Here is a 23,557-nt window from a genome sequence, read left to right as displayed (position 1 = left end):
TAAAAGCACATCTCATTCTTTTCAGCTTCCACAGATACTTTCAAATAGAAATGGAAACATACAGATAAGAGATGGCACAGAAAGCATCTAAGCAAAGAGACATGGACTTTTTCCTTCCTTGGAGAACCACAAGGCCAGATCCTTTCCTTCTCCCTCCCAGGCGACGATATCTAGAAAACTCTTACCCAGAGGGACCACGTTCCTATGGTTTTCAAGCATGACTTCCAAATGCAGCGCTTTCTGGTCAGGATCCAGCTGAGACCATTCCTCCTCAGAGAAATACACAGCCACCTCCTCAAAGGACACAAGACTCTCCTGAACACGGAAAAAAGAGCAGAACGGGAGGATTTTCAAGATCTGTTCATCATTGATTTAGACAAGAGGATAGAAGGGGAACTCTTCAAATTTGCAGACAAGACCATATTGACAGGAATAGCAACACTCCAGAAGATAAACTCAGAGATACAGAAAGATCGACAGATTGGGCCCCATCTAACAAAAGGAAATCAACAGTGAGAAATGTAAAGTTCTACCTTTAGGAAACAAAAAACAAATGTATTGGCATAGAATAGATGATACCTGGCTCAACAGTAGTAAGTGCAACAGGGATCTTGGAGTGCTAGTGGACAACCACTTAAACATGAGTCAGCACTATGCTACAGTTGCACACAAAAAACCCCAACAGAATCATAGGCTGCATTAAGAGGGATAGAATCAAGATGACATGAAGTATTAGCATCACTTTATAATGCCTTGGTAAGACCACACTTGGAATATTACATCCAGTTTTGGTTGCCAGATGTAAAAAAGATCTTGAGACTCTAGAAAGTGTGTAGAGAAGAGCAAGAAAACCTATTAGTGGGCTGGAGGCTAAAACATATAAAGAGTGGTTGCTGGAACTGGGGATGTCTAGTTTCATGAAAAGAAGGCCTAGGGCGTGACATGAAAGCAGTGTTCCAAGAAGCAATGGATGGAGACTATTCAAAGAGAGAACCAACCTGCAACTAAAGAGAAATTTCCTGACAGTGAGAACAATTAATCAGTGGAATGACTTGCCTCCAGAAATTGTGGATGCTCCAATAATGGAGGTTTTTATGAAGAAACTGGACAGCTATTTATCTGAAATGTTATAGGGTTTCCTGTCTGAACAGGGAGTTGGACTAGAACAGTGGTCGCCAACCAGTGGGCTGGGGACTACTGGTGGTCTGTGAGAAAATTTTGGTGGTCCGCAGAGAAATGTCCCTCCCAAGCCACCTGCTGGCTCCCACCCTTCAGCCCATCACAAAGCTTAAGTAGACCACGCAAGCTGGAACTGGAAAATAAGACCAACTGTGTGGGGGAGGGAAATCTGCCCTAGGGTGGCTTGCTGCCCTAGGGTGGCTTGGTGAGAAGTTTGGTCCCATATTCCAGAGCTGCAACAGTCACAGGAGTGGTCCTTTGGTCATCCTGGAGCAGCTGCTCTTCCATCTGGGTGCACCGGCCTGCCATGGACTGGAGGAGGTGCTCTGGGATGACCAAAGGGCCAGTCCTGTGACTACTGCAGCTCTGGAATATGGGACCAACTTTCCCATCAATGTCAGCAAGACACTGTCGGTCCAAATTCATATTAGTGGTCCGTGGGAGTTAAAATTATGAGTTTGGTGGTCCCTGAAGTCCAAAAGGTTGGCGACCTCTGGACTAGACCTCAAGATACCTATCAACTCTGTTATTCTGTTCCATTGTTCCCAAATCAGAGATATGCATTAAGTTAAATGGCTGTGGGTCACAGAAGTCCTAATTTTAGGTGAGCAAATGGGCAAATTTGAAAATTGCTTTCACAGAAGAAATATTTGGGGAACATTTTATCAAGTTCATTGATTCTGCAAAACCTTCAGTGTCTTTCAGCAAAGTAATCCCACTTCTGGATCAACGGATCTATCGCTCTATCATTGATTGATCTAGTAGTCTGAGCAATTGGCTGAAAGGAAGAAAAGAAAGAAGAGAAAACGGGAATGTTTGCTCTCTTAAATGAGGCTTAAATCAGAGGACTGGAAATTATTTTGTAGGCCAAAGTACCATGATTATAGGCTCAACACGGCCACTCACTTTGGATTTTAATAAAAGATTATAAATAAGGCTTTTTAAAAATGGTAATGTGGGAATGTATTTATTTTTCATTAGCCTTTCAAAATTCCGAGTTGAAGAAAAAAAGTGGGGGGTCTTTAGCAGTTCCTGCCACTGTGATAGGTTTATTTCTACTTCTTGAAGGACTTTTTAAAAATTGCTTCTTTTAAACTCCAAGTTGGAGGAGAACCTAGCAGAAGATGATAACCAGAGGAAGCTATGCTGGCTTGAAACTACTATTCTGTCTCCATGTTGTGGAAGAACACAAAAATAATCCAGGCCAAACAAGGAGGGAAAACAGAAGGAGAGAACACTCTGCACACCCGCTCCACTTCCTGAAGGAAGAATAGAAATCTAATATCTTTTCCCTTTCTTACTTGATTTGGAGGTTCAACCGCTGTTTCATCTCCGTCATAAAAACCAGAAAGCTTCATTCTTTGTTTTTCTATAAGGAATAAATAATTTCAAAATGCATAATGGACAAGATAGGAGGAGGTATTCTACAGGAGAGAAGAGAGAGTGAAGGGAAGACAGATGTGGAATCAGAGGATCTTCCATTACCTCCTGAGGTGTCCTGACTTGGATCTTCCCAAGGGATCCTCCTGAAAAATAGCTCCTGAGGGGGATTTGATGGGTTCTTCTTTTCCTCAGGATCTCTGATCTCCACAGTGCAGCACTTCAAACAGGAGGAAAGAAGAAGCAGAATTAATGTACATCACAGACACAAAGTGGATTCTTGTATTCACAGCCTCAAAGCCCACAATATCCATCTGTGTGGCTGAATGAGAAAACAATGGAACAATAGCAATAGCACTTTATAGTCCTTTACAGCCCCCTCTAAGCGGTTTACAGAGTAAGCATATTGCCCCCAACTATTTGGGTCCTCACTGTACCCACCTTGGAAGGATGAGTCAACCTTGAGCCTGGTGGGATTTGAACTGCCAAATTGTAGGCAGCTGGCTGCAGAGGTAGCTTGCAGTACTGCACTCTAACCATTGCACCACAGAGGCTCCTACAAGAACTGGTGAATTGCCACATATTATGAAGGTGGAGAAGTTTGGGAAGGAGGGGTGAAGCATTCAAACACTTTATTTATTCCCTTCCGAGCTCCCTAAAGTCTCCCACCTGCCACTGGAGTTGCTCCTTCTGCTCCTCCGCCTGGCTCAGGAGGAAGCCTTCCGCCAGGGCCACCGCCTGGGAACTGCTCTCTGCTCCACACTCCCGCACCCAGCCCTCCATCTCTGGGGGCAGAAGGAACAGGAGATGCTCCAGAACCACCAGGTCCAGCATTTGGGCTTTGCTGTGCTTTCCTGGGCTCAGCCATCGCCTGCACCAGTCATGGAGTTGGCTGCAAAGTCCACGGGGACCCTCAGTCTCCTGGTATCGGATGAAGTTCCAGGGCGGAACTTCTGAAGGGAGGATGGTTCCCTCCTGCAGGACCTTCTGCCTGGTTCTGGTCCAGCTCTCCCCACAGCTCCCAGGCTGAAGAGCCACAGGGCCTTTACCGCTCTCCATCCTTCCTCTCTCTGGCACAGAAGCTCCAAAGGGCTCCAGGGGCTCTGGGGGTCTCCAGGGGCCTCTTCCTTCAGGGGACCATTTCTGGGGCCGCAGGACGGATCCCTGCCGGTCCTTCTTTCCTTCCTTCCCCCGCAGAGGAAATCCTGGCTTGCAAAGGCTGCCGAGGGCTCCGCGATTCCGGATCTGCGAGGAAGAGAAAAACCGACGCCCAGGATCAGAATGGGGAATTCAGCGTCTTTGGGGTGCAGACAAGTTGGGAGAAGCGGCTCCTGCCAGCGCAGGCCCAGCCCCCCGTCCCCCAGGAAAACCAGGAAGGAGGCATCTGGAGAGGCCGCCCCCCCGCTTTCCTCCCCTGCGGTGACAGGATGGGGCCCTCGGGAGCCCGATGCGAATCCTGCCTCTACTCCTCGTCCAGCTCCTCTCCTCTCCTGCTGGCCCTCAGCCAGGCTCCCCCTCCCCCTTCGCATGCAGAGGGCGGCTGGAATGGGATGGGGGAAGAGCCCCCTCCCTCACCCGTGGCACGTCTGGATGTCCCCCCCGCCGCTAGACTCTCCCACAGCCTCACCGCCTCCTGCGGGGCCCAAGTGTTGAGGAAAGCGAGTACGGAGTCCTAGAGAGGCAAGGCTCACTACCTCTGCCGCCTTCTCTGGGAAGATAGCCGTGACGTTCGCCCTCCAGTGGTCCAATAGGGAAGCACCTGGAGTTCCCTTCCCTTGGTGGAGGGCGCCCCCTGGTGGATTCGGGGCAAAGGGCCAGGAGGGTAGAAAGGGCGAGAAAGAGGAGGGCATGGGAGGGGGACGGGAGAGGGCGGGGATGATGGGCTTGGGAGTAGGAGGAAAGGCCCCTCTCCATGGCTCCCTCCATACAAAGACTTCCACGTCTGTGCTTCTTTCCCCCCTTTTATATGAAGCCAAATGCCTCGAAGGAGGTTTTTGTCTTTCTTCTGTGGAGTTTCCAGAGCGGTTTGGTTATATCTTATCTATAAAGTGCAACTCCACCTCTGCCTCTTTCATTAGGTCCCTTCTATATTTATTTAGAGAAGAGGAGAGAGATCTTCTTTGTGGAAATCCCTGAGATATTGGAAGATGCCACCATGTCTCCCCTCGTCCTTCTTTTCCTCAGACCAGACACACCCAGTTCCAGCAACCGTTTTGCCTCCATCTTTTAGCCTCCATTTTGGTTGCTCTTCTCTGCAGTCTTTCTAGTCTCAAGATCTTATTTATTTATTATACAAAACACAAAGAAAAATAGAAATAGGAAATTAAGGGAAGGAGTAAGAGAGGGGAAAAGAAAGTCTGAGGTAGAAGAGAAAAAAGGAAAAAAAGAGATGTTGACTTCTTTTTAGCAAAGTGCAAGTTTTTTTTTAAAAAAGCAAAACATTCCAGCCTGACAATTCAATCTAATGGACAAAAGCAAAATCATTTTGGATCTTTTTCTTTTTCACTTTAAATGTGAAAATATCCCATTTAATGGCTGGAGAAGGAAAGCGCACAAAGGTCCCGAACTCCCCGTTGTGGCTTAGTGAGGGAGGGTACCCCCCATGGGATCTGTGTTCTGATTGGTTGCTGTGGGTGGAAAGGGGGCGTTTCCCCCCCCCGCCTTTTTCTTCTCTGGACTGCTTTGAGATTTACCTCAGGTTGTTTCCGACTGTCTTCTCTGCTGCGACTGTTAAATACATTTATATTGATATAAAAGTACAAGTTTGTCTCCCTGTGTCCTGCTTCCTTTGGGCAGCAGCTGCGCGATTCCCCCACATTAAATCTCCTCAGTTGCACCTGCCAGTCGTGGTTCCTATTTTACCCCATGAAAGTGTCGGAAGGAAAATCAGGTCCAGGTCCAAGAAGGGAAGAAAATGGAGGCTGCTTAAGAAAGGAGGTTTACTGACAGGCAGAAGCGAGAACAGCCTGCAGTTAGACTAGAACAGAGCTGGAAGGGATCTGGGAGATCTTCTAGTCCAGCCCCCTGCTCAGGCAGGAGAACTCCTGCATTCCAGACAAGGGGCTGCCCTGCCCGGTCTCTCCTTCAGGGCCTCCAGTGACGGAGCGCCCACAATTTCTGGTGGCCAGGAGTCCCACTGGCTGATTGTCCTCCCTGTCAGAAGTTTCTCTCCAGTTCTCTATTGCTTCTTCTCTCCCTGGAGAGTCTCTCTCCCCTCATTGCTTCTTTTTTTTTTTTTTTGAAAACAATTTTATTGGTTTTTAAAGACAAACAAAAATAAACAAAACATAAAAACATCCAGCTTTCTTTCATAAATGTACAAACAGTGTGTCGGTTGGTTTACAATTTTTTTGTGCATCCATTTCATAGTCTCAATTACTGTTACATTGCATACTAACTCATATTATAAATCAAAAATTGAATACCCTAGTATCACCATTAATCATTTGACTATAATTTTGTTCATTCATACTTTGCGAGATAACTATAATTTACTTAGTTTATTTTATAACAATTCATATAATCCTCCCAAATCTATCCTAAAAACATTTTATAGATATGATAACAAAGAAAAAATACATCTTTATATGTTCATTATTTTTTAAAATTCTAAGTACTCTATTATTGTATTTTATTATCTAACCATTGATAAAAAAAGATCCCAAATTTTATAAAATGGTTTATCTTCTTGTTCTCTAATTTCAAATGCCAATCTACTCATTTCAGCACATTCCAATATTTTCTTAATAATTTCCTCCTGTGATGGAATTTTCTCATTTTTCCAATTTTTAGCAAATACAATCCTAGCCGCTGTTAATACATTTACAATCAAATATTTTAAATCTTTACTGTATGTATCAGGTAAAATTCCCAATAAAAATATCTCTGGTTTCAAGTCTATATGTTTCTTTGTCATTTTTTCCAACCACATGCGAATTTTGGTCCAGTATTTTCTAGCGTCCTCACAAGTCCACCACATATGGTAATATGAACCAGGTATCTGATGACATTTCCAACATTTTTCAGATTTATTCTTGAACATTCTTGCTATTCTTGTCGGGGGAAAATGCCACCTGTAAAACATCTTATACAAACTTTCTTTATATGCTGTTGACATTGTCATTTTATAATTTTGAGACCACAATTTTTGCCATTTCTCTAGATCATCCCATATCCAAAACTCTTCCCCCAAGCAATCATAGTTTCTTTAACTTGTTCTTCCTCTAATTTAATTTCCAATAAGTAACCATATAATTTTTTAATCACCTTTTCATCAGTACCTGTCAAAATCTTATCTAAATCAGTCAATTTATCATAGAATCCTTCTGTTTTAAAATCTTAATCATACCTTGAATGTATTTGCGCATATGAAAACCAATTCATCTTTATACCTTGTTCCTCTAAATTTTGCATCGATTTAAGTTCACCCTTTTCATCCAGTATTTCCCCATATCTAACTGTTTGTTCCTTCTTGTATATTATAGGATAGGAAAATGCTTCAATAGTCGATAACCAAACTGGAATTTTCAAATAACATTGTCTTTTAATCTTCCCCCAATTTAACCACAAAGACTCCCATATATGATGTCTTCTAAAATAGCCCTGTGTTTTAGTTCCCTTATACCATAAAAAAGCATGCCAGCCCAACAACAAATCATGTCCTTCTAGTGTCAACAATCTAGTCTTTCTTAATGTTATCCATTCCTTAGCCCACATCAAATTTACAGCTTGATAGTACAACTCCCAATTAGGCAAACCAAATCCTCCTCTAATTCTAGCATCTTGTAAAAGTTTGAACTTTATTCTCACTTTTTTACCTTGCCATATATACTTCAACACAATTTTATTTAAATCTTCAAAATAGTCTTTTCCAAGCCTAATTGGTATTGTTTGAAACAAGTATAAGATTCTGGGTAGGATATTCATCTTGATTGTTGAGATTCTCCCTATTAATGACAATTGTAGATTTTCCCATTTCATCAAATCTAACAGTATCTGTTGTTTAAGTTTAATGTAATTGTTCTCTTTTAATGTACTACATCTTGGTGTCAAATGTATCCCCAAATACTTAACCTTATTCGTGACTTGAATTTTCAACAGGTCTGCCAGTTCTTCTCTTTGTCTTAGTAGCATATTCTTTGTCAAAATCTTTGTTTTATCTTTATTTATTTTCAAACCAGCCACCTCACCATATGTCTCTATCTTTTTCAATAATTTTGGAGCTGTTTCTAAAGGGTCTTCCAAAATAAAGGCCAAATCATCCGCAAAGGCTTGCAATTTAAATTTTTCCTTTTTGATTTTCATTCCTTTTATACTTTTATCATCTCTAATATTTCTATTTAACACTTCCAAAGTTAATACAAATAGCAAAGGTGATAGTGGACATCCTTGTCTTGTACCTTTTCTTATATTGATAGAATCTGTGAATTCTCCCTCTATCATTACCTTTGCCGTTTGCTTATGGTATATGGTTTCTATTGCTTGAATAAATTTTCTGGCGAAACCCATCTGTTCCAATAATAATAACATGAATCTCCAATTCACATTATCAAATGCCTTTTGCGCATCTAAGAATATCAAAGCCATTTGCTTTTCGGGATGTGCCTCATAATATTCCAAAGTGTCCAAAATTACTTTCATATTGTCTGTGATTTGTCTCTTTGGCAGAAATCCATTTTGATCTGGATGAATAAAGTTATTTAAGTATTTTTTAAGTCTTTCTGCCAAAATTGAAGCAAAAATTTTATAGTCTGTATTTAGTAAAGAAATAGGTCTATAATTCTTAATTTGCAATAGATCAGCCTCTTCTTTTGGAATAAGTGTAATATAGGCTTCTGACCATGTTTTAGGTATCATCTTCTTTAACATAACTTCGTTCATGACTTCTAGCAATGGAAGGCTCAACGATTCCTGTAGTGTTTTATAAAATTCTGCCGGAAGCCCATCTGGACCTGGTGCTTTTCCATTATTTTGCTTCTTAAGTGCTTCAGTTAATTCCATCATTGTTATATTACTTTCTAACATTTTTTCAGTCTCTTTAGGTATCTTAGGTAGATTAGCATTCTGTAGGTACTGTTTGACTCTTTCCTCATCAATATTCTCTTGCTTATAGAGTTGCCCATAGAAGTCTCGAATAATTTCCTTTTTCTCTTTATTGCCATAGCAAACTTGGCCTTGATCATCTATTAACTGCAATATTTTCCTTGATTCTTTCTCCTTTCTCAATTTGTATGCTAACCATCTACCTGGTTTATTTGCATCTTCAAAGTAGTTCTGTTTAGCACTTCTAATCTTCTGTGCCAATTCTTCTTTCTCTATTTGACCCATTTTATGTTTAATTATGTCCAATTTTAGTTTAATGTCTTTTTTCTGTAGTCGTTTTTCAAATCTTTTATGCTCATCTTCTAAAACTTTAGTGGCTTGCCTTTTCCTAATGTTCTTTTTCCTTATATAGTCTATTATCAAACCTCTAGCATATGCCTTCATTGTGTCCCAGACATTCTGGATTGAAGTATCTTCTTTTTTATTTTCTCTAAAGAAAAAGGCCAATTCTTTCTCCATCCATTGTGTAAAGTCTTTTTCCTTTAAAATAGTATTATTTAACGTCCATCTCGATCTTCTTTTTTATCCTTTCCATTTAATTGTCATTGGATTGTGGTCTGCCCAAGTACTTCTTTCAATGTTTGTTTCTTGAATGTTAGATATTAGTTCTGTTGAGATCCAAATCATATCTATTCTGGACCATGATACGTGTCTATTTGAATAAAAAGTATATTGTTTAGTTTTAGCATTTCTTTCTCTCCATATATCTTTTAAATTTATTTCATCTATCATTTTAAAAAAGGATTTAGGGAGAGTCTTTCTGTTTTGCTTTGTTGTTGTTGCTGTATAGTCCAATTTATTGTCTACAATTCCATTGACCTCTTAGAATTCAATTAGTAAGATCTCTTTTTCTGCCTCTTCCTCTCTCCTTCCAAAAAATTCTGCATAGAATAATTCTGCTTTCTCAATTGAATCAATTCTATGTCTCTGTTCTTGCCATGTAAACATTAGTCCTTCTGGAATCAGCCATCTATAATTCACCTCTTTTATCAATAACATTTTAGTCAGAAATCGGTATTCTCTTCTCATCTCTCTCACTCTTCTAGGTATTTGTCTTAAGACCACAATCTCCTTGCCTTTGTATTTCAACGTTTTCTCTCTTGCCACTTGTAATATTTGTGTTTTAATGGCTTTTTTTGTAAATCTGATGTGAACTTCTCTTGGTAGGTTGTTTCTCATCGCATATCTTGTAAAAACTCGGTATACGTCATCTACTCCATCCATCATCTTCTCCTCTGTTATTTCCAAAGCTTCAGCCAGTATTTCTATCATTATCGCAGCTAGATTTTGTCCTTTTTCTTCCTCTATGTTTTGAAATCTGAGATAGAATTCTGATCTGTCCATCTCCCACTTCAGCATCCCACTTTTATCTTGTTCAACCACTGTTAATCTACTGTCAATGTTTCCAATCTTCTTGTCTCTTTGTTTGTCTTCTTCTTCAATTTTTTGGAATCTCTCATCATATTTCGCCATCATTTGTTGAATATTTTCAATTTTTTCATCGGTCTTCCCTGTTCTTTGTTCAGTGTTCTCTGTTCTCTGTTCTTTGTTCAATGTTCTCTGTTCTTTGTTCAATGTTCTCTGTTCTTTGTTCAATGTTCTCTATTCTCTTTTCAATGGTATCTGATCTTGTTTTAAGGTCTTGGATTCCTTGCATAATCATCTGTAGAGTCACTTTTTCTTGTTCTTTATCTTGCTTTAACATTGTCTGAATTAAATGTTGTCCTCCAGATGGTGGGGAGGCAGAAGTAGAAGTTGAGGCGCCAGAAGGTATGAGTTTCCTACTCATTTTGAATGATTCAAAATCTTCAAATTAATCCGATTAGTGAAGTAGCCAATTATAATCCAAGGTGGGAAATAAAAGTGGTAGAGAGTAAAAGGCCCAATGGTAGTAAAAGAAAAAAAGGGGGGGGAGAAAAATTCTTCAGGTTCTTCTGAACCCTAATCCAATTATGAAATAATCAATTGTAATCCAAGATAGAGGATAAAAATAATAAGAAGAAAAAAGCCCAATAATAATAAAAAAAAGATGAGAGAAAAATTTCTTCAGGTTCTTCACACCTTAATCCAATTAAGAAATCTCAAAAATAAAAATAAAAAAACCATAAAAATAAACCAAAAATATGGATGGAAAAAGCAAAGATCCCAATGAAAAAAAAGGAAAAATTTGAGGCTTTCCCTTTAAAATAAAAAGCAAAAGTAAGAATATTACAAAAATAAAAGTTTTTTTTTTAAAGAAAGGAGTACAGTAGAGCTGGTAAGGAGGGGGTAACACAACTAAAAAAAAATAAAAAGAACACACTGCACTTTATTTAATTATCCAAGGCTCTTATTAAAAGTCTTTTCTCCACAAGCTTCAAAGCCAAGCTTCAATTGTTGATAGAAAGCCAGAAGAACACCTGTAACAACACTCTCCCGTGTTCTTCCCTCTATCTTATCAAGTTGCAATGTCCTTGAAAGGGGAGCCTTTCACAGTTCTCTCAACTTCAACTAAAATATTTTCAAGCCTCTAGTTGGCAGTCTTACAAAGTTTCTTTGTTCTCACTTTCCCAGACTAAACGTAATAGAAGTTTTTAAAAAAAGAAGAGAGTATATATGTAAAAAAAAAGAAAAATAACTAAAGGGAGCCTCTAATCTAAAAAGTTAAAAAATCAAAAAGGAGAAGAAAAAAATAGATATATATATATATAAAAGAAAAACCAGTCCAGTTAACAAATGCTTAAATCGCAATAGAAGTCCAGGAATAAAGAAAGTAAAAAAGTAAAAAGCCAAGCCTCACTTTGACGTTTCCATTTAAAAACCGCCGCTTATTCAGTTCCGTCAAAACTTTTACAGATTTTTTTCTTTTTCTTAAGGTGTCCTTTCAAATCTCAGAATAATAGTTTAAAAAAAAAAAAAAACAGTTCTCACCAAGCCACTTTCACTTTCAGCCTCTTCCGTTCCGGAGCTGTCCCGACTTCAGCAGCTTTGATGACTGCCTCTCCGCCGCTGGCAAAAAGGGCTTCTCCTGAATCGACCAGGGACTTTGCGGTGTCCCTGGGACCCACAGGATGCGCCCTTCGCTGTCACCGTCTCTACGGGACGGTTTAGGTCCGTTTGGACCGACCAGGGGTTAAGATATCGGCTGCAATCTCAGAGCTCCGAGATTGCAAGCCAGATCGTAGCGACTTCAGCTCCGCCCTTCCTCCCCCCCTCCATTGCTTCTTGTCTTCCGGGACTTCGGAGGGGAGTTTGGCCCCTTTGGTTCAGGGGCGCTTCCTGCTCCACGGCCGAAAGAGGCGGAGATTCCCTGGGTTAAAAGCTCCAGATCCGCCCTTTGATACCGACGAAATTCCTTCCAAGGTGTTTTACTTTGCATGTATTTTGTTTTTCTGCAGAAAAAAAGTATATAGATTCTTATACGGCTTGAGATGGTGGCCAGATAGCAGATGAACAGCGTTGGGAGGAACCCTGGAGATCATCTAGTCCAACCCCTGTGGAAAGTTCTCCGAGGAAAAGAGCGGGAAGCGGAGGAGAAACGGCCCAAACTTCACTCCGGGATCTCCGATTCGGGGCCGCTTTGCGAGGAAAAGGGGGTCCTCCTGATCCACAGAAGGAAGGAAAGGGGGGTTGGAGGGGCGGGAGACCGGAAGGAGCCGCTTCATCCAGACGTTCCGAGCAAGGGAGACGCGGGTCTCAAGAAGGGGAATCGCCTTTTTCTCCCCCGAAGCAAAGCAGCGCCTCTCTCTGGTTTAGCGGAGGGTTTTCCGGGGCTTCTCTCCCGTTTGGGGGTGTTTGTGGGTGACCCCCGACTTCCCCTCGCTACCTCTCTACCCCCACCCTTGTCATGTAGTGCAGCAGCTCTTCCCACGGCAGAATCTACACATGAAATGAACACGTCTGTGTGTGTGTGTGTGTGTGTGTGTGTGTGTGGTTTCCTCGGACTTTTGAGCCGGGAGGGGCCACAACGAGCTGGAGCACCAATGGGAATTCTCCCTGCTTCAGCGTCATCAGTCTCCGGGCAGAGTCCTTTGTGGCTTCACCTGAAGGAGGAGGTAGTTCGAAGCATGGAACGAAAGTGAAAGTGGTCGGGGGGATCCCTTCAGTCTGGGTGCTGCAGCTCAAGGGGGGGATCATGGCAGGCCCTGCGGGGACCCCCCACTTTCTTTGCTCTCTTCACGATTCTCAACTAGACTTTCCCCTATGTACATGCCAGGGATGAACTAGATGTCCGCTTATGTTCCCAAACTGCCCCAGGTTTTTCTCCCAGTGAGTTTAACAAAGTGGAAGGAAGGGAGGGACGGAAGAACAGAACAGCATGCAACAGAATAACAGAGTTGGAAGGGACCTTTGAGGTCTTCTACTCCAACCCCCTTCTCAGGCAGGAAACCCTATTCCATTTCAGACCATCTCTTTAACAGATTAACAGAGCTGGAAGGGACACTGGAGGTCATTAGTCCAACCCCACCCACCCCCAAAGCAGGAGATTTTGCACCCTTTCTGACAGGGGGCAGTCCAGGCTCTTCTTGAAAGATCCCACAACTTCTGAAGGCAACTCCTGTTCCACTGGTTGATGGCCCTCAAGGCCAGGAAGGGAATCTCTCCTTGGTCAGTTTCCTTGCGTCCTTTGTCCTCCTGCCTTCCGGGGCTTTGGAGAATAAGTTGACAGACAGACAGACATCTTATTGAGATCCACAACAGCGATCCTTGAACCAAAAACCGAGCTGCTACCAGTATTTGCGGTGGGTCAGAAAACCCCACAGTGCTGGGGGTAGAACCGGCCCTCCGGCAGCCCCTTTGCCAGGAAGGGAGCCAAAGGCAGAAGATTCCGAGGGGGGGGGGTAGGAGGGCAGTGACCCCAAGTGTGTGTGTGTGTGTGTGTGTGTGTGAAGGCGCCCAAGGACTCCCCAATCAAACCGGCTAAGAGACCCCCAAGTCTTTGCTGGTTGTGGGGCTGCGCCTCCCCTTCTCCCATCCATTGCAGCCCTATCCACGCCGGATTGGTGGGGGGAGGGCAAAAGGAAGTCCATACTCCCCTCCAGGGCTGGCCTGAACCCCCCCTTGACCAGCGGCCCCCCAAGACTAAAAAGATTCCCCCCTCCCCCTTTCGCTTCGCCCTCTGCAACGAACGACCTTCTCCATCTGAGGAAGTCAAGGGAGAATCTGCCCGGATACCGATGACGTATGAGAAGAATTCCCATTGGTCCTTCCACTTTCATGGACCCTCCCAATCCCGAAGTTAGAGGAAATCGCCCCTCCCCAATCCAGACACTTCCCCCCACCCCCATTCCGACTCTGGGGTTGGGAGCCTCCGTGTCTTTCTCCACTTTCCTTGGGGGGCGCTTGTGGGGTGGCATTCTTGGGCTCTGCTGGGCTCCCCCTGGTGCTGCTGGTGGGGACGCTGGCCCAGATCCCCGGAAGCGAAGGGGGGAAGGAGAAACCCGAGGGAGCTGGGCGGGGAAGGATGAGAGGGGCTGGGAGGGGCCGTCAAGGCTCCTGGGGGAAGAAAAGGGTAAGAGACCCCCGTAATGGGAAAAGGCAAGAGTTGCGGGAGCCTGAGCAGCCTTGATCTCCGCGTGGTCTCCACTCCCTCCCTCCCCCCCACTTCACCCAAGGGGACGAAGAGGGATCGCCGTCTCCCTTCCTAGTGACAGTGGAAGGCGGTTGAACTGAGACGAGACGCAGTCGGACCCCATCACCACCAGCCCCGTTACTGGGTGGGAGTGGGACCTTCCAGGCCCCGATTTAGATCTGGATCCGGAGCCCCCGAAGTCGGTTGCCTGGAAAGAGGAAGGAGGCACAAAGCGAAAGAGGGAAACTGAGGCATTTCCAGAGCTTGAATCCACAAATGCCACCAAAAGTGGAAGAAAAATAGAATTTTTACAGCTTCACAAATTCCCATTCGCCCCCCCGAGGCTGGATTTCAGCCTCGGTCCCTTCTGGGGAAGGGCTGAATTTGGGGAGGAGACCAAGACTCCCCCTCCCCATAATCTCCCACTGCCCGATCAGGACCGGGGAGGGGGAGCCACGGGGAGGTGGACTGATGAATGGGGGGAAGTTCTGAATTGTCCCCCTCAATTGTCCCCCCCACAGATCTACTACTGTAAAGGGGCTGGAGACCCTCCCTTTGAGGTGGTCTTTGGGGGGCTTTTGGGGGGGGAGAAGAGGGAGCCCCAAATCCTAGAAGGGCTGAAGATTAGGGGGAGGGGAAAAGTTGGGGGTAACCAAAGGAGGTGGGGGTTGATGGGTGGGAGGGGCTGGGAGACCCCAGAAGGATCCATTTGGATGTCCCCATTGTTCCCCCTCCCCATATCGCCCCCTCAAAGGAAGAGAGAGAGAGAGAGAGAGAGAGAGAGGGAGGCATAAGATATTTGTCTTTATGTTACATTTTTTATGGTGCCCATCTTGTCTGAAACGATCTGAAGGGTTTCCTGCCTGAGGAGGGGGTTGGACTAGATCAGTGGTCCCCAACCTTTTTTGTACCAGGGACCAGTTTCACAATTATTCATTCTTTGCGGCCCGATACAAAATGTTCCACGGACCGGTACCGCCATCAGCACGCATGACCAAGGCAAGGCGAGCCGAGCGACCGGCCAGCCAGCCGTCCCCCGCTTCTCCCCGCCACCTTCAACTCCTCCTTTGTACCTTCTCACAGACTTTAGGGTATAGCGTTTTGCTCATCTTGAGTTTATCAAGAGTTTTAATTTGTATGAAGGGTCTTTATTTGCATTTCAATTTATATTTGGTACCAAATGGTGCTATTTTGGGTTGATCAGTAGATACTCGGGAGTCCTCCTCTTTCATTTGTAACGTGCATGTCCATTTCTGCACATTCCATTACTTTTTGCTGAACTAAATCCTCTTTAGGAGTGTTAGGGGTTATTTTTTGCTTTTGCATGGACACGGAGGGTCGGGCGCGCTTAATTGATAAACTCAAGATAAGCAAAACGCTATACCCTAAAGTCTTATTTCATGGCTTGTATCAGGTAGTACCACTAAAATAAAGTAATAAATAAAAATACAAAATTATGCGTATACCCACATTTATAGATTATATGACACAGGGAAACAACGCAGTGTATTTTTTGCTTTTGTGAAGGTGCTTGGCAAGCAGAGCACTGTCTAGAATTCTTCCAGCTGAAATAAGACTTTCAATTACCTGGGAATAAATCCATATTAAACCAGTCAACCTTTTAGTAGATATTCACTGTGTAGCTTGGCTAAAGCAACATTCTGCCCTGTGTGTTTTAGGATTCTCGTCTCTTTCGCTCTCTTCTCTTCTCCTCTCCCGTTGTTTCGGGCGGCGACTGCCTTTGCCTCCGCCTGGTGCCTTTCATCGCGTACCCTTGTCCTCCCCCGGCTGACAGCTCCACCGCCGCTGCCGAGCCATGGCCCCAGCGCCCCTCCGGCACCCCAGACAAGCGCAGGGCTGCTTTTGGGGGCTCCTGCGAGGGGTCTGGATCGGGATCTGAGCCCCTTCATTCCACCCTACTCGAGCTTTCGGCTCACACGCTTCTCTCTCGCTCTCGCTCCCTTTCCCCTCTGCCCGGAGCTGCACATCGGACGCGCCCCCCCAACCTTCGTGCAAGGGGCGCCGCTTGGGGAACGAGAGAGAACGAGCCAGCGAGGAGGAGGAGGAGGAGGAGAGGCAGGCGCGAAACAGAGCACGGGAGGTGCCGGAGGAGATGGGTGAGTGCTGCACGCGATCCTGAGCGCCCTGGTTGACTATTTTTTATGATTTGATTATTTAAAAACAGTTAAAAAAACAAAAACCAATATATCCTCATGTTATATTGCATAAAAAAATTTGGCGGGAAAATTTGACCGTGAGAGAAAATAATTTGGCCGAATTTGGCCGTATTTTGACTTGAGTTTGGCCGCAGAGCCAAGCTGCAATCTGGCAACCCTGTCCCTGCCCGCCCGCCTCCCGCCTCCCCCGCCAGACACGAGCTGGCGTCCAAGCGACACTCCCAGTCCTCCTCTTCCCACCGCCCGGCCGTTTCTGAGGGGACTCCACAGCCTTTCGAGGCCTCCTCGGATCTCCACAGCCCTCAGGAGGCGAGTTCTGATTCCCCCCAGGCTTTTTCCCTCCGTCTCCACCGACAGTTACTAGGCAGGAAGGAGAGGAAGGCAGAGAAAGAACCGCCTCTCAAGTCCTTGACAGGGAGCCACGGAGAGGAGCCTTTCCTGCTACTCCCAAGCCCATCATCCCCGCCCCCTCACATGCGCTCCTCTTTCCCGCCCTTTCTACCCTCCTGGCCCTTTGCCCCAAGTCCACCAGGGGGCGCCCTCCGCCAAGGTAAGGGAACACCAAGGCGCTTCCCCATTGGGCCACTGGAGGGTGAACGTCACGGCGGCCTTCCTAGAGGCGGCGGCGAAGGAAGTGACATCACTGAGCGTTTCCTCTCTAGGACACGGCACTCGCTCTTCTCAACCCCTGGAGCGCCGAAGGAAAAGAAGAGGCTGCGGGAGAGTGGCGGGAGGACATTCAGACGTGCCCCAGGTGGGTGGGGGGCTCTTCCCGGGTCCCATACTCCCCAGCCGCCCTCTGCATGCGAAGGGGGGGAGGGCGGCTGGCGGAGGCCCAGCAGGAGAGGAGAGAAGCCGGGCGAGGAGAAGGAGGAGGCAGGATTCGCATCGGGCTCCCCTGTCTCCTGTCTCCGGAGGGGGAGAGAAACGGAAGGGGCGGCCTCTGCAGCTGCCTCCTTCCCGGCCCTGCTCGGGGGGGCGCAATGCTGGGAGGCGCCGCTTGAGGCTGCGGGCAGATTGGGGGAAGGGGGTGCAGGGGCTGAATCCCCCTTTCTGATCCTGGGCGTCGGTTTTTCTCTCCCTCCCAGATCCGGAACCTCGGAGCCCTCGGCAGCCTTTGCAGGCCAGGATTTCCTCTGTGGGGGAAAGGAGGGAGGGAGCAGAAGGACTGGCAGGGATTTGTACTGCGACCCAAAAAATGGTCCCATAAAGGAAGAGGCCCCTGGGGCACTTTGGAGTTGCTCTGCCAGAGAGACGAAGGATGGAGACACCCCCTTTGCCTAAGGAGGGGAGCAGAAGAGGCCCCGCGGCTCTTCAGCCTGGGAACTGTGGGGAGAGCTGGACCAGAACCGGACAGAAGGTCCTGCAGGAGGGAACCATCCTCCCTTCAGAAGTTCCGCCCTGGACCTCCATCCAATGCCAGGAGGCTGAGGGTCCCCGAGGACTTTGCAGCCGACTCCATGATTTGTGCAGGCGATGGCTGAGCCCAGGAAAACACAGCAAAGCCCAGATGCTGGACCTGGTGGTTCTGGAGCGGCTCCTGACTCTCCTGCCTCCAGAGATGGAGGGCTGGGTGCGGGAGTGTGGAGCAGAGAGCAGCTCGCAGGCGGTGGCCCTGGTGGAAGGCTTCCTCCTGAGCCAGGCGGAGGAGCAGAAGGAGCAGTTCCAGCAGCAGGTGGGAGACTTCAGGAAGCTCGGAAGGGAATAAATAGAGAGAGTGTTTGAATGCTTCACCCCTCCTTCCCAAACTTCTCCCACGTTCATAATAAGAGGCAATTCTCCAGTTCTTGTGGGACATTGTTCCATTGTTTTCTCACTCAGCCACACGGATGGATATTGGGGGCTTTGAGGTTGTGTTCCAAGTATTAGAATCCACTTTATTTCTTGTGATGTACATTAATTCTGCTTTTTTCTTTCTTCCTCTTATTTGAAGTGCTGCACTGTGGAGATCAGAGATCCTGAGGGAAAGAAGAACCCATCAAATCCCCCTCAGGAGCTATTTTTCAGGAGGATCCCTTGGGAAGATCAAAGCCAGGATATCTCAGGAGGTAATGGAAGATCCTCCAATTCCCCATCTGTCTTCCCTTCGCTCTCTCTTCTCTCCTATAGAATACCTCCCCCTATTTTGTTAATTATGCATTTTGAAATTATTTATTCCTTACAGAGAAACAAAGAATGAAGCTTTATGGTTTTTACGATGGAGATCAAACAGCGGTTAAACCTCCAAATCAAGTAAGAAAGGGAAAAGATATTAGATTTGTATTATCCTTTCAGGAAGGGAAGTGGGTGTGCATAGGGCTCTCTCCTTCTGTTTCCCCCCCTTGTTTGGCCTGGATTATTTCTGTGTTCTTCCACAACATGGAGAGCAGAATAGCAGGTTCAAGTTACTGTCAACCAGCATAGCTTCTTCTAGTTATCTTGTTCTGCTAGATACTCCTCCATCTTGGAGTTTACAAGGAGCAGTTTTTAAAAACTCCTTGAAGAAATAGGAATAAACATACCACAGTGGCAGGAACTGCTTGAGACCCTTTTTTTTTTTTTTGGTAAATCTTTGACTCACAATTGTACAAGGCTAATGAAAAATCACATTGCCACATTACCATTTTTAAAAACCCTTAAAAACCGGGGTCTGCACAAAACCATGTGGGCCGTTGCATTTTGCACCAACTGGGGACTCCAGATGTAGAGGGCATTGCAGTAGTCAAGATGGGAAGTGACTAGGGTATGAGTGACTGTGAGTAGGGACTGTTGGTCCAGGAAAGGGTGTAACTGGCAAACAACTCGAAGTTTTGCAAAGGTCCTCCTAGCCACGACTGCCACCTGCTCTTCAAGCAGGAGTCGTGGGTCCAGGAAAACCCCTAGATTACACACAGGGTCTGTTTGGGGTAGTGCCACCCCATCCAAGACTAAAGGTGGCAATTCTACCTGAGCCAACAAACCCCAAACCCAGAGCGACACAGTCTTGCAAGGGTTTAGTTTCAACCTGTGGCTCCCCATCCAGCCCCAGGCACTGCAAGATGGAGGACACTTAACTCACCACGGCCCGAGACATACTGCTGAGTATCATCAGCATATTGGTGATACCTCAGTCCATGGTGTGGGATGATCTCATCCAGCGGCTTCATATAAATGTTGAACAGGAGCGGAGAGAGTACCGAGCCCTGCAGAACTCCGTAAAGCAGAGGGTGAGGGCTGGTTCTCTCCCTCCTATCAACACTGACCGAGAGTGGCCACAGAGGAACAAAGTGAACCAGGATAACGCAAAGCCTCCGATTCCCTCCCCTGAAGCCGCCCAAGGAGAATCCCATGGTCGATGGTGTTAGGTATAATATTGATACCAAATATGGTTTGGGTGAATAAATATATAAAACTTAGATATCATGGTTTAAGTGCTTATCACTTTAAGCACAATGCAGCAGGCAATTAGCCGATTAAGGGTGCGGTTAGAAGTTACAATATAAGGAAGCATTAGAAGCTGGAAAACTTACTGTAACTGTGTGCTGCTGCGACTAACTGTGTGTTGCTGCGACTAACTGTGTCTTACTGTGACTAACTGTGATTACTGACTGTGAGTGCCTGTAACTGAACTGTTATTGTTTGCTACTGTTTGCTGATTTACTGCGTAATTCTACTGAATATCCAGTGTTTGTTTCTCTGGAGAGTGAAACCGGAGGAGGAGAAGATATCTTTATCGGCTGATAAAGATATTGCAAGGACTCTTAACTTGGACTATACTAGTGAGTCTTACTGGATGGAAATACTGTGAATGACTTAATGGACTGAATGACAATGCTTTAAACTCTAATTGGATTAAAAACTATTTAAACTACAAACAGTGTTTGTGTTCAGTGTGTGTATACTCTGGGGCTCTTCCGCTCTCCTTTGGCTTCCTGGCTTGACTACTGCTGCAATACTCTTCTAGGGGTTAATCCCCAAACCCTAACGTTGGTTATGGGCCCAGCAGCATAGTCTAACTAACCAGGATATAGCAGAGAGAGTTGGTGTGAGTTGCACATTACTGTAAAAACAAACTGTTTTAATTAGTTTAAAATAGTCAAAATATCTGAAGAGTAATGGCACAAGTAAATTTGTCACAACTGTCCATGATATCCAGGCTGGATGGAACAAACTATGTTTCATGGTCAATGAAATGTAGTTTACTTCTACGCAGAGAAGGATTGTGGGACATTATAGCAAACCCACCAGATGTGAGTAGCTGGGATCCTGCTAATGATGATGATAAAGAAAAGTTACAAGACTTTAAACTGAAGAATGAGCAGGCTTTATGCATCATAGGACTGACTCTCTGTGATCAGCAGCTTGTCCATATTCGTGGAGAAGAAAATGCTGCAAACTGCTGGGAGAACCTCAGGAAGATTTATGTTCGGGACAGTGTAGGAGCACATATAAATCTTACACGGAAGCTTTTTCGAACGCATCTTCAGAGGAATGGAGATATGTTAGTTCATTTAAACTGTATGAAGAGCATTTTTCAAGATTTGCAAGAAAAAGAGCTTATATTTAATGAACTGCAACAAGTCTACATAATATTATCTTCATTAGATCAAAGCTATGATGACTATGTGACTTCGTTGGAAGTATTGCCAAAAGAAAGCCTCTCATTAACCGAGATTACAGGCAGGCTACTAGAAGAAGCCAGAAGAAGGCGTGAGGCGTGACGAGCTGAGAGAAGATAAGAAAGAAGAGAAATTATCTTCAAAGCTTGAAAGAAACCAGCAAAGCAAATTACAGCACCTGGAAGAAGAGAATTTATCTTCAACGGCATACACAATTAAAAAGTGTTTTAATTGTGGAGGCAGAGGACATTTGGCAAGATTCTGCAAAAAGAGAAAAAGCCAGAATGTAAAAAAGCCAAAGAAAGCATTTGAACTAGCCATGTTTAGCAACTCTGATGTGAAGAATAATTTATGGGTGGTTGACAGTGGCGCATCCCACTGCATCACAAGAGATAAGACAAAATTTATAAAAATGTCTACAAGTTCTCAACATATATCACTTGCCAATGGCTGGAACCTGAAAGCGAAAGGTCAAGGTTTTGCACGTTGTCCGTACATAAACCAGGATATAAAAATGTTGTATGTACCGCAACTAAAGTTTAATTTGCTTTCAGTAAGGGTATTAGATAAATTAGGTTATGTAATTACTTTTAAAGATAATAATTGCATAATTGAAAAAGATAACAAAAGGGTAACTGCAGCTTTAAATGGAACATTATATGTCTTAGATAATAGTAAGAAAGGGGAGGCTCAAACTGTATTTAATAATATAAAACCTCATGAAGAATGTATCCATTTATTGCATAGGCGTTTGGGGCATGTAAATTTTAAAATGCTAAAACGTACAGTTGAGTTATCTGAAGGAATAAGGTTAAAACCTTGTGATAAATATTTGCGTTGTAATGTTTGCTGTGAAGATAAGAGCAAGGTATTGCCTGCAAATAGGCTAAATGGTTTCAAAACAAAAGAACCTTTAGAAGTAGTATTTGCAGACATAATAGGTCCAAAGAAACCCAGTATGGGAGGTGCTAGATATATACTAAGCATTATGGACCATTATTCTAGATATGGGTTTGCTATTTAATGAAAAGCAAAACTGAAACATATCAACATTTTTTCAATTGGCTTAGGTTTGCTGAAAGAAAGTCTAAACGACAACTGATAACCCTGGTGACAGATAATGAATCGGAATTTATTAATAACAAATTCCAGAACAGACTTAAGGTAGCTGGAATAGAGCATAAGAAGTCTGCTCCATACAGGCCAGAACATAACGCTTTTATTGAAAGAAGAGGCCAAACACTACAGGCAATGGTTAGAACAATGTTAAATGATTCTGGGTTACCTGATTCTTTGTGGGGGGAGGCTACAATGTGTGCTAATAACATATTGAACAACGTTGTTAATACAACAACAGGTGAAATACCATTCACCAGATGGCATGGCAGGAAACCTGATCTAAGTTACCTGCACACATTTGGTGCACCAGCATGGGTGCATATTCCTGCACAACTCAGAAAAAAAGGGCAACATAGAGCTAAAAGATTTTTCTTCGTTGGTTATCAGGCAAACCATAGGGCATATAGATTTTGGGAAAAAGGCACATCTAAAGTGTTATGTAGTGCTAGTGCCCAATTTCTAGAACATGAAGGATGGGAGAAATTAGAACAGGATGCCAATAAAGATGTAATTATTGAATCCTATAGAAATCCCATTAGTTATCCCTGTAACTTTAAAAATAAAGTAAAGAGACAAATACAGGATGAAATAGTGCCCATAAAGGAAGAAACAGATTCAATAGCTGAACAGGATGAGGAAGATGAACAGGTAGTAGTTCAACAAAGTCCTCCTGTAAGCCCTGTAATTCCCAGAAGAACTACACGTGTATCTAGACCGCCTGATAGGTACCAGGCTAACACAGTGTGCCATATTAATCAAGTTCCTAATTCTGTTGAAGAAATTAAAAAGTATCCTAATAAGGAAAAAAGAAAAATGGTATGCAGCAATGAATAAGGAACTGAATTCATTAAGTGATATGAAAGTGTATGAAAATGCCAAATTACCTGTAGGAAAGAAATCCATTGGCTGCAAATGGATTTTTAAGGTAAAAACAGATAAGGATGGTAATTTAATCCATAAGGCAAGGTTAGTAGCCCAAGGTTTTAGGCAGAATGCTAATGACTATGATGAGGTGTTTGCACCTAGTCTTAAGGCAGCAACCTTGAGGGCAGCTTTAGTGTGGGCAGCTAGTAAAAACTATATAGTTAACCATCTAGATGTGGAAACTGCTTACTTGCACGCCCCCATTAAAACATATTATTTATATGAAAAAACCTGTTGGTATTAAAAGTGAAAATAAGGATAATAATGATTATTGGTTGTTAAAGAAAAGCCTCTATGGTCTTAAACAATCAGGCTATGAATGGAACCAGTATATTGTAAAGGAACTAGACAATATAGGATTTAAAGCTGGTTTAGCCGATCCATGTCTGTTTAAGAGGGAGACAAATGGGAAAGTATCATTATTATTACTATTCACAGATGACATTGCATTGATAACTGAAACTAATGATGAAGCAAATAAAATAATAGCATCATTAGGAAAGAGAATAAAGATCAAGCAATTAGGGGAGATAAAAAGTATCTCGGTT

At 44.2% G+C, this 23,557-nt stretch overlaps 2 protein-coding genes across 2 annotated transcripts in view; one reads left to right on the top strand and one right to left on the bottom strand.

Annotated features, from left to right (window-relative positions):
• LOC113429654 (uncharacterized) overlaps positions 1-23,557 on the bottom strand; it is a 219,888-nt gene that overhangs the window by 101,297 nt on the left and 95,034 nt on the right. The window contains exons 2-3 of the mRNA XM_087953395.1: positions 3,229-3,735; positions 2,665-2,779 (exon numbers count right to left, since the gene is read on the bottom strand). Of these exons, the coding sequence (XP_087809521.1) occupies positions 2,665-2,779; positions 3,229-3,735 (622 nt within the window). The remainder of the gene's footprint in view (positions 1-2,664; positions 2,780-3,228; positions 3,736-23,557) is intronic.
• LOC113429067 (uncharacterized) lies at positions 16,718-18,568 on the top strand. The gene is made up of 2 exons (XM_087958852.1): positions 16,718-18,064; positions 18,323-18,568. Exons 1-2 carry the CDS (start codon positions 17,651-17,653, stop codon positions 18,566-18,568), a joined length of 660 nt encoding a protein of 219 aa, XP_087814978.1. The 5' UTR covers positions 16,718-17,650.

Source organism: Notechis scutatus, chromosome 2 (genome assembly GCF_049901735.1).
Source record: "Notechis scutatus isolate UNSWTSFEM ecotype Mainland chromosome 2, rNotScu1.2, whole genome shotgun sequence".
NCBI lineage: Eukaryota > Metazoa > Chordata > Lepidosauria > Squamata > Elapidae > Notechis > Notechis scutatus.
This window is presented reverse-complemented; position numbering and strand designations above follow the sequence as displayed.